Raw genomic sequence first — 16,450 nt, forward strand, 5'->3', positions numbered from 1 at the left:
TCAGAATATAACGTATGCAATCGGAGCATTTCTTTTCCACTCAAATAGGACACCTAAATAAAAGTAGGTAAAATGGATATTTTATGGGATAATCCTGAATCTATTCTATGTCACGGAAATTTGAAAGTGCATGTATGTGCTTTTAGTGGTTTACTTTGGCTTGCTGATGACTTCAGACACACCTCCAGGCACCAGTGTTCCAGAACTTCACTGAGCCGCTGTTCTAAGATTCAGGAAGGCTGCGAAAAAAACGTTGACAGGATTCCTCAAGAATCAAGAAAAGGCCAAAGGGAAGGGATGAAAATCGATCTCAGAAAAACTCAACAGGAAAGAATAAGCCGCGCTTGTAATGAGCTGGATTCTTTGGTCCCCCTCCTGGCTCTTGTTCCCTCATCATTAAACCCCCCAGCTAGTGGCTCCTCTCTCTGTCCCAGCACTACCCCTCATCCCCAGCCATTTTGATATGTACGCCTCTGACGCAAAGTAGCATTTGGCCTCAAGCAGGACCCGTGAAGGGTTTACTGGAAATGACCTCGGTCTCTTAATTTTATGCTTTTGATAACATCTTAGGGAGACCAGAGAAAGTAACCACGTTATCTTCATCTGCAACATACTGAGCTCAACCGCAGGAGTTTTCTAGTTAATTTTAGAAATCTGGTTGTAGTCAAATAGTCAATAACCCCATTTCCAACAAGGTTTCTTGTCTGGCGTAATTCAGACAAATCAGAGGGCAAATAAATTGATGCCTTCTCTTAATCCTCCCCTGAGTTTTATGCTAATTGCTTGAGGAATATTTCAAGCAGAGGCCATAAAAAAAGCAAAAGCTGTGTCTGTGGTCAAATACATTTGCAAAAGACAGCATAAAATACTGCATCCTTTATTTTTTTTTTCCCCCTTTGGACATTCAATGGACCCAGTGATATACTAAAGGCTCTAAGAAGGCATTTTTAAAATTTTATTTAATTCAGTCTTTTCAAAATCAATGTGACCACAGGCACATTTTATTAAAATTACCGAACACCTACTAATATGGTTTGAGAAATGCTCTGCTAAAGCACATACCTTTAGGAAGGGTAGCAAAATAACATTCGGAAAGATTTGTCTTTTTGATCAAACATTAGCTAATTACTCACTTGGAACAGAGAACTTTACAAAACATTTGGACCACAAGGCTAATTTACAGAAAAAGGATATATCTTGTCCCATGGGGCGCCTGGGTGTCTCAGTCAGTTAATATCCAACTCTTGGTTTCGGCTCAGGTCATGACCTCACGGTTCAGGAGTTCGAGTCCCATGTCAGGCTCTGCACTATGGTGCAGAGCCTGTTTAGAATTCTCTCTCCCTCCATCTCTCTGCTTCTCCCCTGCTCGTGCTAGCACTCTCTCGCTCTCTCTCAAAATAAAATAAAATATTTAAAAAATTGTAAAAATTATTTTAAAAAAGAAGATATCTTGTCCCATTTTCTAGAATGAAAATATTGACTAAGAAAAGAGAAGAAATAATAAATTTACAGGCAAAAAATGCACGTGTGTCCCCTTGGTAAAAAGCTAGGAAGATATCAACTAACAACGTTGTGTAAAGCCATCAATGCATGTGTCCAGAGATGCATTTAACATCAACCAGCTGTGGCTCAAAACCATCCCCGAATTTGGTAAATGTGTATTCAATACGTCTACATGTTACTACATGATACTCAGAGTGTTCCTATGGTCACCAAAACCTTTGATTGCCATTTGGAAAAGGAAGTAAACTTCACCTGGCCCCACATCCTTACTGCTGGTTCTGAATTCTTGCTTAGACACCAGTAACCAAATAGCTACATGGGTGGGTACGGACTGCAGTCAGCCAGCAGAGGAAAAAGATCAAAAGCTTAACATCAAAAAGAAAAAGCAACAAACAACAGAAGAGAAAATTGGGTAAAGGACATGAATAGACCTCTCCTACAAAGAGAAATTCAAATGGCTCTTCAATACGTGAAAAGCTACTCAAGTTCAGTGGAAAAGAAGCGTAATTCTTCAGGGAAGTACCAATTTTTTATCTCGTAACGGCAAAATGTTGGCAAGAGTAAGGAATGTGAGGACACACTGGGTTGAAAAGAGAGTGGAGGGTCAGGCACTCTTAGGCGGTCTCCGTGGACAGCGATTTGCCCATATCTACCAGATTTTAACACACACATGCACAGACTGAAGGAGCGATCCCACTTCTAGGAATCGATCTCCCATGTACATATTCACACGTGGGAGAAATGATGCGGCTCGGTGTTCTTCAGTGCAGCCCTATTTATCAGAAAGATTAGAAACAGCCCAAATGTCACCATGAGCAGCCGGTTAAACATTGACATGACAAAAGTCTAAGCAGTCTGAAAGAAAGAAAGAAAGAAAGAAAGAAAGAAAGAAAGAAAGAAAGAAAGAAAGAAAGAAAGAAAGAAGGAAGGAAGGAAGGAAGGAAAGAAAGGAAAGAAAGAAAGAAAGAAAGGAAGGAAGGAAGGAAGGAAGGAAGGAAGGAAGGAAAGAAAGAAAGAAAGAAAGAAAGAAAGAAAGAAAGAAAGAAAGAAAGAAAGAAAAGAAAAGAAAAGAAAAGAAAAGAAAAGAATAAGGCGGCTTTCTATGGACTCAGAGGAAAGATCTCCAAATTACGCTAAGCAACAAAAGCAGGGGGTGTGTACCATACTGTGCTTTCAGCCATGTGACACACAGAATTGACGCACAGCAGGGATGCACGCACGTACACATTCTGGCACACGTGTGTTTATGGATCTTTGGGTATGCAAGGGCACGTGTCTGTAAGTCTTCTTTGCACTTACAAGTGTATGTATATTTCCAAGAGGACATTTGAGACACTGACAACATCAGCTTCTTTCTGGGAAAGAAAACTGCATGGCTGAGGGACAGAGGAGGCACGGAAGGACACTTCATTTTCACCACTGCCTTCAATAATTATCTCCAAATGCATGTACTACCTTTCAAAACAGCACGTTTGCAATTCAGTTCCTTCCCTCTATAGGTTTACATATAAAGCCAGTGTGTACGTTGCTTGATTTCTTACAGTCATTATACCATTCTATTTACTATTTAAAAACATATTTTTCTAAAAGGCAGTGGAATGATGAGTGGGGATAAATCAAAAGGGAAGAATACAGGAAAGGATGGAAGTCTATGTGGTCATGGCTTCTGCAGCCATTGATGTGAGCCCAAGCCAGAACTAAGGGACTGGAAATAGCAGACAGATTCAAGAACTTATAGGACAACTGTCTGAATGTGGGCAAGAAAGAATGAGAACTTGAAATGAGAAAAAGGTGACCTCAGGATCCCAGCCTGGGTGACTGGATGGACAGAGATGCCAAGAGCAAGCTAGAGAACACAGAGGTGGAAGTCTAGTTGGGAGGCTGGTGAACTGAAGAACCTCTAGGATGCATGGGCGGGGTGAGGGGGGGGGGAAGGAAACCATCCAGGAGCCACAAAAACAGATCTGGACTCCAAGCTGAGGTTGAGGGCAGAGATACAGATTGGAAGGTACTGGATATGCAGATGCGGGTTGAAACCCTGAGCGTGAATGGATCACATCGGAAGTGAGTATGGAGGTGGTTTTAGGAGGGAGACTGAAGGAGCCAGGACAGAGAGGGTAATGACACAGGAAAAGCGGGGACACAGGAGGCCACCCCAGGGGAGGGGCACAGAAGGATGCGTGAGTTTGCACAGCCTTGAGTTTCTCACATGGAGAGGAGGTGGCTCAAAGCGGGTGCCCTCGGGAGAGCACTGATGGTTTGAACAGCTCTTGAGAAGGCGAGAAAGGCATTAGCCATGGGCAGGCAAGAGCGACGAGTCAAGAAATGATGTTTATCTGCTGGTTTGTGTGTATTCATAGCATTCAGCTCTGTTGCTCCCTTACGCCACCCCATCTCCCCAAAAAAGAAAAGCAATGAGCTCAAACACTGAGAGAATGAAAGCAAAAGGCCAGATGCTGCGGCTTGTTAATGCGCGCGCACGCACACGCACACACACGCACACACACACACACACGCGCGCACACAACTTTGCTCCTTGTTCTTGGCACTTGCTACATAAAGTGTGGACAAGTTGGACCCGGTTAGAAATGCAGAACCTCAGGCCACACACCCCAGACCCACGCACCAGAATGGCAATTTAACAAGATCCCAGATGGACTCCTATGCACTCGGCAGGATGAGTTTCTTTCAACTGGGAATCCCCGAGAGGGGCTTTTATCACATCCTGATGCCCAGGGCTCCAGCCCCAGGGATTTTTGCTTTAGTCCGGGCTGAGCCCAGAGAAGGTCCCAAGCGATCCTAATTTGCAAGCGAGGTTGCCATCCACTGCTCAGGAGCAGGGTTTTTTCTCAGTCTTTCTCCTTCTTCCCTCCCACCTGAGGGTGACCAGTCCTCCCGACAGCCCTCCCTTGTCACGGAAGCAACATACCACAGGGTTTGAGCAAGGCAGGGCTTCAAATTTTCGTCTGCCTTTTGAAATTGACGTCTCTCTCTCCCTCAGAGAATCTTTATTCTCCTGGTGCTTTCCCAACTTGATGCGCGTACTAGTCATCTTGTTAATAGACTCTGATTGGCTGGTCTGAGAGGAACCCAATGTTCTGCATTTAATTAGCACCCAGGCGAGGCTAGCTAATAGACCTCGCTCTCAGGAGCAGGTGCTCTAGGGGATGCGTCAGACTATTGTACCGATGTGATGTTGAACCCGGTGGGATTCGTTTTAAAATGAAATTCCAGGCACCTGTGGAGTTTAAACACTCCACCCAAGATTCTGTTGCATCCGCGGGATTGAGACCCCCCTCTACCCCCCCCCCCCCCACCGACCACCACCACCTTAGAGTGAGTGTCTTCCTAAGGTGACACTCCTATCATTAAAAATCTGCTTTAGAGACTCGGGTTTCAAATGGGCACTAAGAAAAACAACAGCCAAGTTGGTCTCCATGAGTAAGAGCTTCCTGGTCAAGGTTCGGTCGTAAATGACGTTACTCCCAAGCAAGTTCTATAAAATGAGATAGCACAGTCTCATCACTCCTTTCCCCATGACACGTCACTTGGCCAGGAACATCCCACACACCCTTTGTTTTATAAGCTGACAGTTACTATGGTAACCATAAAGCTAAGGCGGTAGAAGGCAGGCCACAGCTTCTTAGGGACAAAAAAAGAAGTAGCCAGCGTGGAATTTCCCCATGGCCAAAAATTCACAATGCATCCACTTGAGTGGAGAACAGAGCTCTCCCCCCAGCATGCTTCATGGATCTTCTATGATTTACATATTCCAGTGGGCTAATCTGTTTTTTGATCCCAGGTGAAAATTAATTCATAGGTGCTCTAGAGAGCCACAGCCTTACTTCCAGATTCTTCTTGGAAGATAGCCCTTCTATCAGGGAGACGGTGTCTTTGTTTTGTCGACGCCACATCCGATCTGAAATCATACCAAGGACAACTTCTTTTCCTCTGTATGTCTTGATGTGCACGCAGTGATACCTTTAAACCTTAACAATTGAACTGGCCATCTTAACCGCCGATCATTTCGCCCCTGAGCGGAATGTTGAGCAGCATTCTGAGTTGGAAGAGAGTTTTAAAGAAATGCAATTCTGCGGTGCCTGGTTGGCTCAGTTGGTAGACATACAATACTTGATCTTGGGGCTGTGAGTTCAAGCCCCACATTGGGCCTAGAGCTGACTTCAAAGAAAAAGAGAAAGAAAGGCAGTTGTGTATTTTCAAGCACAGAGAGCCACCCGACCCAGCCGGGAAGAAAGGTCTTTGGGACTGCCTGTAAAGAACAGCTGGGTGTGAATGAACCAGCTTCCCCCAGGCACACGCCTCAGAGGTGCCTAGACGATGCTCTGGGAGCGGCTTAGCATTCCCTGCATGATGTTGTTCACAATGCTATTTTCGGCTTCAACCGAAAATCAAAGACAAATGACATTGGAGCCTCTGTTTGAATCGGCCCTAATTCCAAAGCGGTAGAATCAGAATTAGTTCTAATACGCAGTAGTCCCGTGTCTTTGCTAACCTCAAGCATGAGAAGGTATGCAAACCAGGCAAGTGAACACCCCAGGAGCCCGGGTGCTGGCGGCTGGCTGTGCTGGGTGGGAGTGTGCACGTGTGCTTGTGGAAGGGGTGAGGGGCATGTCCTCACTGGAGAGACTCTACAGCCATTACCTGCAGTCACTCGGTCCCCTCCGTGCCACTTACATGGGCACAGCAAACTCCAGGAGTCAATTAACTACTCTCACTGGGATGGCAGCCTGGGAACCGAAGCTCAGTGCTGTCTATCACCGCAGTTAAGGATTTGAAATGCTTTCACTTCCCAGCAACAAGGCTACTCCATTCTAAGTCATTTCTTACCACTTCATCAAATATTTTTAACTGCCAGGTACCCAGCAACACAAGCGGATGTCTCACCGATATCCCAAACTAGTGAGGCTCAAAACAACAGCTCTCTCTTTGACCTACGACGGGCCTTCCCCCTGCATTACTCATCCCTACAAACGGCTCTGTTATCCACCTTCACAGAAAGCACTTCCGAAGGCCATTGCAACAATATCTTCCAATCTGCAATGTAACCTTCTTACACCTCATCAACAAACGGCATCTAATTTCCCTTCCCTTGAATCAGACCTAGCCTCAGTGACTCTCTCGTAACCAAGAGGTGCTCAACACAAGTGAGGCTGCCTGAATTCTGCAACCAGCTTCTGCTTTGATCTTGACCTTTCTGGATGCTCGTTCTTCAGGTGGCCCCCCTCATGGGACACTCCATTGCAGCCCAGTGCCATAGAGATGCCCAAACCATGCAGAGATGCTCCCATCTACAGACCGGGCTGAGCCTTTGAGTTACCCAGCTCAGGTGTCAGACACGAGTGAAGAAGATTCCAAACGATTCCGGGCCCCAAATGATTCAAATCATGTCAGTTGTTCAAGCCTTCACAGCTGAGGGCCCAGACATCCTAGAGCAGAAACAAACCACTCACCATGTCCTGTCTGAATTCCGGACTCACAGAATCTGTGAACATCATGATGATGATTTTATGCCAGTAAGTTTGGAGTGGTTTTTCATGCAGCAGTAGATAACTTGGAATATCCCCTAGGGCACCTAAGCCAGAAGTTATTCCTCAGGCCTCCTTTTCTCTTGACCCTCAGATCTAATGGGACTTGTGAATGTCAAATCCTTAACATTTTCTTAATTTTATTGATTGAGTGATTGATTGGGAGTGAGCACGTGTGTGTGAATGGGGGCGATGCAGAGAGAGAGGGAGAGAGAAAATCCCAAGTAGTGCTGACAGCACAGAGCCAGACATGGGGCTCAATCTCACCAACTGGGAGATCATGACCTGAGCCAAGATCAAGAGTTGGGCACTTAAGTGACTGAGCCACCCAGGTGCCCCCAAATCCCTAACATTCATCATGATCTGTCTCCTTCTCTCTATCCCGGCCATCTTGGTTTAGGCCCTCACCAGTTTTTCTTGGACTATTGTCTACTCCCTTCTCCCTGCTCTTGCCAACATGGGATTTCTAAAATAAATCCATGTACCCAGTATATCTATTGGGTGACTATTATGTGCTTTGCATGGAATAAACATGGCCCCAATTGTCATGAAGTCAACAGTCTAGTGGGAGAGAGTCACACGGTCATTCAAGGACATAATCATAAGTGCCCTCACGGGTATGAAGGAAAGCTCATACTACAGGGGGTCTGCTCCAGGCTGGGGCTCAGAGAAGGCTTCTCTAAGGAAGTGAGACAACACCGAGAGCCGAAGGGGGAGGAGTCGTCAGCCACATGGAAGGAGCTGGCATCAGATCCCACGTGCAGTGAAGTCTTTGTCCCCCATGAAGGCCAGACTGGGAGGAGCAAGCAAGACTATGGAGAAGCCGCGGTGGGAGGCGGCTACTGCACATCTAGCCATGTTATTTTCAGCATGTCCAAAGTCCAGCATGGCCCATCATCTAGGTTCCAAAACTGACTCTCTGTTCCCTGAATGCTCAGCTCCTTGGAGCCTCCCTTCAAGGTGCCTCAGCCTGGAACACCACGCTCCTGACACCACTGGGGTTGATTTACCTCTCATACTTCCTGCGGACTCAGCTCAGGCATTGTCACCTCCAGGAAGCCTTCCCTGACCAGGGAAGGCCGCTGAAGCGCTCACCTGGTTCCCTAGTCATACGTGTGAAGCTCTCTGACATGTTCAATCACAAATGCCCACTGAGCCTCTCCCATGCGCCAGGCACAGAGCCCGGTGCCCTGACCCCAACGGGGCACAAGACAGATTAGCCCCCGGGCCCTGTAGCACTTACAGCTTAGCTGGAAGATGGGCAATAGACAACGAGTCACTCAGCTTTTGATTTTTTTTTTGGTGGGCAGGGTGTCTACAAACTGTACCTTTTCCTCCAAGTTTTAATTTAAATTCTAGTTCATTAACATGTAGTGTAATACTGGTTTCAGGTGTAGAATTTAGTGATTCATCACTTACATGCAACACCCAGTGCTCATCCCAGCAACTGCCCTCCTGAATGCTCATCACCCATTTAGCCCATCCCCCCACCCTCTTCCCCTGATCAATCCTCCATTTGTTCTCTATCATAGTCACTCAATTTTTAAATTTTTTTAAATGTTTATTTATTTTTGAGAGAGAGAGAGAGACAGAGTGTGAGTGGGGGAGGAGCAGAGAGAAAGGGAGGGAGACACAGAATCTGAACCAGGCTCCAGGCTCTGAGTTGTCCACACAGAGCCTGACACGGGGCTTGAACTCAGGACCAGCGAGATCATGACCTAGGCCCAAGTCAGACGCTTAACGGACTGAGCCACTCAGGCGCCCCAGTCACTCAGTTTTTAAGTCTCACTGAGAGAGGTGCTGAAAAGCCGGTGGGGAAGCCCACAGTGACCTCCTCTTGTCATAACCACCTTGTTCCCCAGGCTTTTAGTTCCTCTGTGTGTGGCAGGCATACCGCCTTCCTCCTGCCGTGGAGCCTCTGTACGTGGTCCCCTACTCAGGACCGTCCTGCCTCCCTTCTCCCTTCCCCTGATGAGCTCCTCCTCATCTCTCACTTGGCAGGCCAGGCAACCTTTTTCACAAGGAAGCAGGGCAGGCTCCTGTGTCCCAGCCCTTGGAGCAGAGCCACAGGTCCATCCATTAGGAGAGCAAGTCATTGCGTGAGTGAGGCTCTTTCTGCAAGGTTTAGCTTTGTCCCTGTAGCTGTACGTGTGCAGGGGTTAACTTTTCCACAGTTTTCTGCCTTCTCTGTTTCGAGAGACTTGCGCCTTGACCTCCTGCAGGTAGACTGCCCTACTTCAGCCCGGACCCACAGCTTCACCTGAGAAACCACTGGGGCCCAGGAGAGCAGACGTGGGAGTGGCACGAGAGTCCACAGGTCCGCGAACAAAAAGACTGGAGAAGGCTGTGTTCATGGGAAAGGCTTAGAAGATGGCAGAGGCAGGGGTGACTGACCCTAAATCACCCCAAGTTTCCTCAATATGTGGGCAAATTCACTGGTGGGAAAATGAACTGTTCTTTATCCCATACACCTCTCCGACCATTCATCATCCTTGGATGTGGGGACAGAAGGAGCTGTTTAAAAGAAGGAGTCCACAGCTTTAACCGTGGGGGTCCAGGAGAATCTGAGTGCCCCAAAAGAAAGTAGAGGGGTCGAGAAGAAGGTTCGATGACGGACAGATGAGAGGAGATGATAGGGCAGGGTAGACACTTTCACTTTGATATGGAAGACATTAAGGGAGGAACTGGCAGAGGAGGTAGTGGAGAATAAGAGCTACTATTTATTGAGCATTTACTGTGTGCCTGAAGCTGTGCTAAATCCTTTACATTTGTTTTCTGATTTTTAAAATTGTTTTTTAATCTTTATTTATTCTTTGAGAGAGGGTGCGCACGCACGCGCACAAGCAGGGGAGGGGCAGAGGGAGGGAGACACAGAATCTGAACCAGGCTCCAGGTTCTGAGCCGTCAGCACGGAGCCCGACGCAGGGCTCGAACTCACGAACCGGGAGATCGTGACCTGAGCTGAAGTCGGACGCTCAACCGACTGAGCCACCCACGTGCCCCATTTTATTTTCTGATTTAACCTTTACAACTACATTATGCCCATTTCATGGATGGAGACACTGAGGCACAGAGAGAAGTCCTTTCCTCAAGGTCACACAGCTAGAAAGCGGTCCAGCGTCCTCCCTCTTCCTCACCACGCACCTTGCCTCTCAGAGTGACGCAGAGATGTGGTAGGTGAGCAGGTTAAAGGGAGTTAGCTTGCTCAAGGAAGCCCTGTAGAGAGAGAATGGAGTACGAAGGAGGGTTGTGAACATTCTCCAAAAGGAACAAGAAAACAGGAGGGGTGCTGGGCAAGAGGGTGTTGTCTCCTGCCAAGGTCAGCACTCTCCAAGGAGAGAGTGTTACAAAGGTCAAGCACTTCAGGGAAAACAGGTTGGAATATGATGGCCGACAGAAAGCTCACTGGCCTTGGCACTGGGGTTCTTGGTGACTTTTAAGACAGCATTACACGGAGGGCAGAGGGCAGCCCATGGAGGGGAGGAATCCAGGGGCCCAAGAGGATGCAGTATGAGAGAAATGGGTTTCCAGAAGCTTGGCCAAGAGAACAGGAGACAGGACACCAACTGTGGCAGAAGGCGGGATTCAGGCAAGAATTTGTGGTAGGACAGGGAAGCTGTGAGCACATCCGTGATTTGTGAGCCAGCAGAGCAGGAAGATGGGAGAGGTCAGAAAGCAGTGCTCCCTGGGAGGCAGGAGACAGCCTTCTCATTCATCCCCAGGCTCAGAAGAAAGGGCCAGTCTGCACTGATCCAGTGCTATCCCGAGCATTTATTTATTCCCAAGGGCTTCATCTCTAAGCTGGTTCCTGGCCGGCACAGAATTGAGTTGACATAGCGGACACCAGGATGGGTGGGATGGTTTTAAAAAAAAAAAAAAAGGCAAATTAAAAAACTCCACAGCATTCTAGAGTCAAGGGGTTTTAGGAACCTGTGGCTGAATAAAATTAAACTGGCTTATTATTATTTTTCAATCTTTATTTACTTTGAGAGAGAGAGAGAGAGACAGAGTACGTGCACGTGCACGAGCCGGGGGAGGGGCAGAGGGAGGGAGAGAGAATCCCAAGCAGGCTCCCTGCTGTCCGCACAGAGCCTGATGCGGTTCATGGCTCGGCCCCATGAACCGCGACCTGAGCCAAGAGTTGGACGCTGAACCGAGTGAGCCACCGAGGCGCCCTTGAACTGGTTTCTTTCGTGCGTGAATTTCTTGGATCCTTTTCAGCTAATGGACAACCTTAAACTCCAAGAAGGTTAAAGAATTCGGAGCTTCCGGTCTCAGGGGCTAGAGAATCTTTGTGCCCTGGAGCATCTGCAAAAGAAGGGTTTCCCAGGATGCACACTGGGAAATACTGCTCCCGTGTGCTCATCAGGAAACGAGGGTTCATCCCGTAGCATGGGAAACATTCCCACTTATTCTTCCCAATCCTTGCTCAAAGTAAACTCAGGGTAAAATTACTCCAGTAAAATCGGTGGGTTTATCTCTTCCTCTGTGGCACATTCTAACAGCGTGCTTACTTACCCTTGCTCTGGAGCCTCACAGCTCACAACAAACGTCCTTCAACTGAAAAGCATTCATAATGGAGCTCTCAGAACGCTTGCTTAACTCAGCTGGGCTAGGGCATCTTGAAAAAACCAACTGTCTGCCCTAAAAGGATGCTGTTGAAGAGATCCTGTTCTGCTACAGAGCGCACTGGCCTCTGGTGTTCCTCAGCCTGACAGGACGTCACAGAGTGACTCACGCTCTGGTTTCTAAAGAATTAATTCCTTGGAGAAAACTATTCTTCATGGAAAATGTCAAGACAGACAGAGGGTCATTTAAAAAGGAGCGACGCTGACCTTAACTGGGAAAATGACCGAAAATATGAAAAACAATTAAGAAGGGAGAAGGAGGGGTGCAGAGGAAAAAGGAAAGGATGGAAGGAGGGAGGAGGGGAGGAAGCAGACCTGTTGGGGGGCGTGCAGGGCAGGAGAAGGAATGTAGGAGAGAGGTCTGGCACTTACTGAATGTCTTCTGTGCTTTGGGGAAGGGCAGGTAGAGGTGTGTTTCTAAAAGTCACAAGCAAGGTTGTTTGACAGGAGTTTTACGAAATGAGAACGAGCAGGGGCACCTGGCTGGCTCTGTCCGTAGAGCGTGCAACTCTTGATCGTGGGGCTGTGAGTTCGAGCCCCACATTGGATGTAGAGATTACGTAAAAATAAAATCTTCAAAAAGAAAAGAAAAGAAAAAGAAATGAGACCCACCAGATTCCCCGAGAAATATAAGCCACCACTGGAAGAGACCATGAAGAGCCAAGATCAAGTCTGGCCTCCCTGGCGACCTGCGTTCTGACAGTAGAAATCTACAAGAGGGATGACCTACAGACTGAACGATCAGGAAAGGGCCCTGAGAACCTGGCTGTTGAAGGTAGAGTTGGAAAAAAACCAGAGGTGAGAGTTCCCACCGAGTACGTGCCTCTCTGACATTTCTGCAGGCACCCAACCCCGGTCCTTTGTTACGTCCCGGACCACACAGCTGATAGCGTGGCACCAAGCACCAACAGCAAAGTTCACCTTGAACCCCACGGAGCCGGTTCTCTGCCAGCTCATCAGATATCCACATCTGATAGTGATTCCAAGACTGTGACAGGCAACTTAGAAGTTCAGCGGGGGAAAGAATGAGGAAGAAACGCCATATTCATGATGTGAGGCAGCCAGCTAGAACTCCCTGCTAATTTGTCAGGCTCTTTCAGCTTTATCCCCATTCGAACATCCAGTCTGGACCTGTTATTCAGAGGCCACATTTCCTGTTCAGACTGGCAGTGATTCCATTTTAATTTAGCTCAGCTACCGTGATTTTCATACCTTCTGCTTCAAGGCAGAAAAGCGCTTAAGCTTAACATTCGACAGCTTAAAATGATAGCCGGAAATCCACAGTAAGTTCTGATCGTTCTAAATGTTTGATGCGGAAAACTAAGGACGGCAAACGGTATACGTAGATCAATGGCCTGCCCGGTTTTGGGGCCCAGGTTAGGAGGGGACCCATTTGGACATATGTTCTCCCCCGTGGAGATCCTCCCTACACGGGAGAGCTGGAGAGAGGCAGCCTCTGACCAGAGCAGGAGGAATCATCCCCAAAGTCTCATTTCATGCATGTTGCTCTCTCTACCGGTGAAACAGTTTGAAAAACAAAACAAAACAAAAAAAACCCCAAGCTGACCAGGGAGCAGAACCCGGCAGCAAAAAAGAGGGGAGCAAGGAGTGACACAAAGTAAGCAGGCTTTGGGGGATCCGGGAGGACAGAAGGGCAGTGACGGAGACTTTGGGGAAGCCAGATAGAACCAGAGGTTATTCTGACTGAGGCTGTGGAGGCAGCATCCAGAGAGTCAGAAACAGTAATTTCGTGGAGATTCCTAGAAATGAGAATCTAAAGTTATTCAGCTGGAATTTGAGAGACCATGGAAGAAATATTTTGAACCTGAAACCTGGAGCAAATCTGGGGCCCGAAGAGAAAAGGTTCAGCTTCCTCGTAGAGCGCAACCGCCACAGGGAGAGACCACATTTTCTTGCCAGGGTGGGAGAACCAGCAGAAAACGAAATAGAAAAGCCACAGCGGGAAAAGCATCCTCATAAAAGTAAGGTACACTCCGCTGTGGCCTCAAGGACTGACTGTCTACAGCTATTTTTAAGAACTATTGGTACAGCTGAGTCGTTGTGACAGAGCCCGTGTGGCACACAGAGCCTAAAACAGTCATTGTCTGGCCCTGACCCCTGGTCCAGACCGGGCCTCGAAGTTGCCCTGATTCTGGGCAGGTAGGGCTGTTTGCCATTGCCCCTCATAGCAAGCAGCCCACACCGCATCATATTCACAAACGGCTGAACCAAAGGTGTGCCAACTCCAAGCTTCCTGGTGCAGTAACAAGCAAATCCCTCCGCATACAAGTCCCTCCTAAAAGTAGACGCCAACCAACACCTTCCATTTTCTGGACAGAACGTGTCAGGTGGGTCGATCAGCCCTGCATGCTGGGGACGAAGCGTCCAAACCCATTGTTGTCCAAGCCCATTGCCCCCGTTCTCCCAGCTGTATCCGAAGAGGAGGAAGATACCTCCTGGCCAACCTAACATGGACTGGCCATCCTGTGCACCTGTGGTCGCTGCCCAGTGAGGACAGACAAGGATGGGACCCAGTCTCCGGTCCCAGTGAGGTTACCTTTTCGGAATGTCTCCCGGTTTTCCTCTGCTTCTCTGTTGACTTGATTCTGTTCTGGTTCAACCGCAGCTCCCTGGTCTTCGAGCTCATCTTCTGTTTCATCGTCACTATAGGGAACCACTTCATCATTCGGCTGAGAATCCTCCTCAAATGTCGTTTCTGAGTCTCTTTCAGAACTCATCCTGCTGGCAAACTGGAACTACCTGGTTTAAAAGAAAGAGAAACCAGAGAGAGTTATGACTCGCGCCCAGTTTCTGCCTGCGCCCAGTAGCAATGCCCTTTTAACGGAACATAATTTAAATGAACGTGCAAGTGTGTCTGAACAATGACCCCAAAGTTCAAATTACCAAGCAAATAAGAACAAAACCATTCACGGGGCACCTGGGTGGCTCAGTTGCTTAAGCATCTGACTTCAGCTCAGGTCGTGATCTCACAGTTTGTGGGTTCAAGCCCCGCGATGGGCTCTGAGCTCAGAGACTGAAGCCTGTTTTAGATTCGGTGTCTCCCTCTCTCTCTGCCCCTCCCCTGCTCATTCTCTGTCTCTCTGTCTCTGTCTCTCTCTCTCTCAAATATAATGAACATTAAAAAAATCAATGTTGGAATGAGCACTGCATGTTGTATGTAAGCGATGAATCGTGGGAATCTACTCCCGAAGCCAAGAGCACACTGCATACGCTGTATGTTAGCTAACTTGACAATAAATTATACTTTTTAAAAAATAAAAAAAAAAGAAGAAAACCATTCATTAGTGATTGCATGCTTGAGCAAGAATTAAGAACAAAAATGTAGCTGCAAACTTTTTTTTTTTAAGCGTATACAAGCTTTAAGGTAGTATTTCAAATTGCAGGTCTCTACCGAGCAAAATAAATTTAAGTCATAACCAACATTAAAATAAAATGAAACAGCTAATGAAGCATCGGGGCACAGCAGGCGTCGTAAGAGTCAGTACTGTTGGATGAAACCGTCTGATGAAACACACACGCATTTATTTGCATTGTAGGTCTTAATGCAATTGCATTTCTTACTGCGGGTTGCTGGCAAAGTTTGAGACACAGTGCCCTAAGACATCTGGTTTCCCCTAATGCTAATATTCTGAGCTTTTACTCTGTGATACATTAAAAAAATTTTTTGTAAACGTTTATTTATTATTGAGAGGCACAGAGCATGAGCAGGGGAGGGGCGGAGAGAGGGGGAGACACAGAATCCGAAGCAGGCTCCAGGCTGTCAGCATAGAGCCCGACGTGGCGGGGGGCGGGGGTCGAACTCACGAACCGCGAGATCATGACCTGAGCCGAAGTCGGACGCCTAACCGACTGAGCCATCCAGGCGCCCCGTACTCTGTGATACATTTAAAGCTTAGATCCTCACCTTTTACTTCCTGGGAGCACTCCCTCACCTCTCTTCCTAACTTACCCCATCGACACCCTGTATCTGGAATTTGTGCTTGTGTGTATGCTGCTGTTTAAAGTGAATGCACAAGTGATAAGCACAACTGTAGTCATATTAGGAAAATATTTACACAACTACCATGGGTCACATGAAGATAGCCATGCAGCCTGGCGTTATTTATATAAGCATCATATTGCCATGTACCCGACGTTGTTAATAACAGCAGCTCACATTTATATAGCGTTAACTGGACTCCAGGCTCTGCATGCACAGCTTCACCGACATTGGCTCCTTGAAACTTCCCACACGACCCTGGTGAGGATACTATTGTTATTCCTACTCTACAGAGGAGAAAACCACAACTCTCTGAATAGCTTGCACAATAATTATTAAAAACGTGCCACAAAGGGGCGCCTGGCTGGCTGAATCAGTAGACCATGCAACTTTTGATCTCGGGGTCATGAGTTCAAGCCCCATGATGGGTGTATAGCTTACTTAAAAAAAAACTTGCAGCAAAACAACTGCTTTCCAAGGAGGGATCTTCTATATACTACTCTTCTGTTACAGCATCTTATACGTTTTCATCAAGGGTTAGTTGCCGTGAGTGGAACTACTTAGCTGATTGCATGCTTTGTACCAAATCTAACATCTTGGACCCGTGAAGTTTTATAGCCATAACTGAACATGTATGAAATGTTTAAATATTTATACTCTCTATTATTAATATGTATTATCATATATTATATATTTATAATATAGATATATTTTGTCCAATATTATTTACAACCATAAAACCCAGAAGCAACTTGGGTGTCCAGTGCTTGGTA

The 16,450-nt window shown here is 47.1% G+C and overlaps 1 protein-coding gene across 2 annotated transcripts in view; it reads right to left on the bottom strand.

The window, feature by feature from the left end:
* ATP8B1 (ATPase phospholipid transporting 8B1) overlaps positions 1 to 16,450 on the bottom strand; it is a 125,009-nt gene that overhangs the window by 50,676 nt on the left and 57,883 nt on the right. For both annotated transcript variants that reach the window (XM_027069042.2, XM_053205745.1), the window contains exon 2: positions 14,235 to 14,437. In XM_027069042.2, coding sequence (XP_026924843.1) covers positions 14,235 to 14,415 — 181 coding nt within the window. In that variant the 5' untranslated portion in view covers positions 14,416 to 14,437. The remainder of the gene's footprint in view (positions 1 to 14,234; positions 14,438 to 16,450) is intronic.

This window comes from Acinonyx jubatus, chromosome D3, assembly GCF_027475565.1.
Source record: "Acinonyx jubatus isolate Ajub_Pintada_27869175 chromosome D3, VMU_Ajub_asm_v1.0, whole genome shotgun sequence".
Lineage (NCBI taxonomy): Eukaryota > Metazoa > Chordata > Mammalia > Carnivora > Felidae > Acinonyx > Acinonyx jubatus.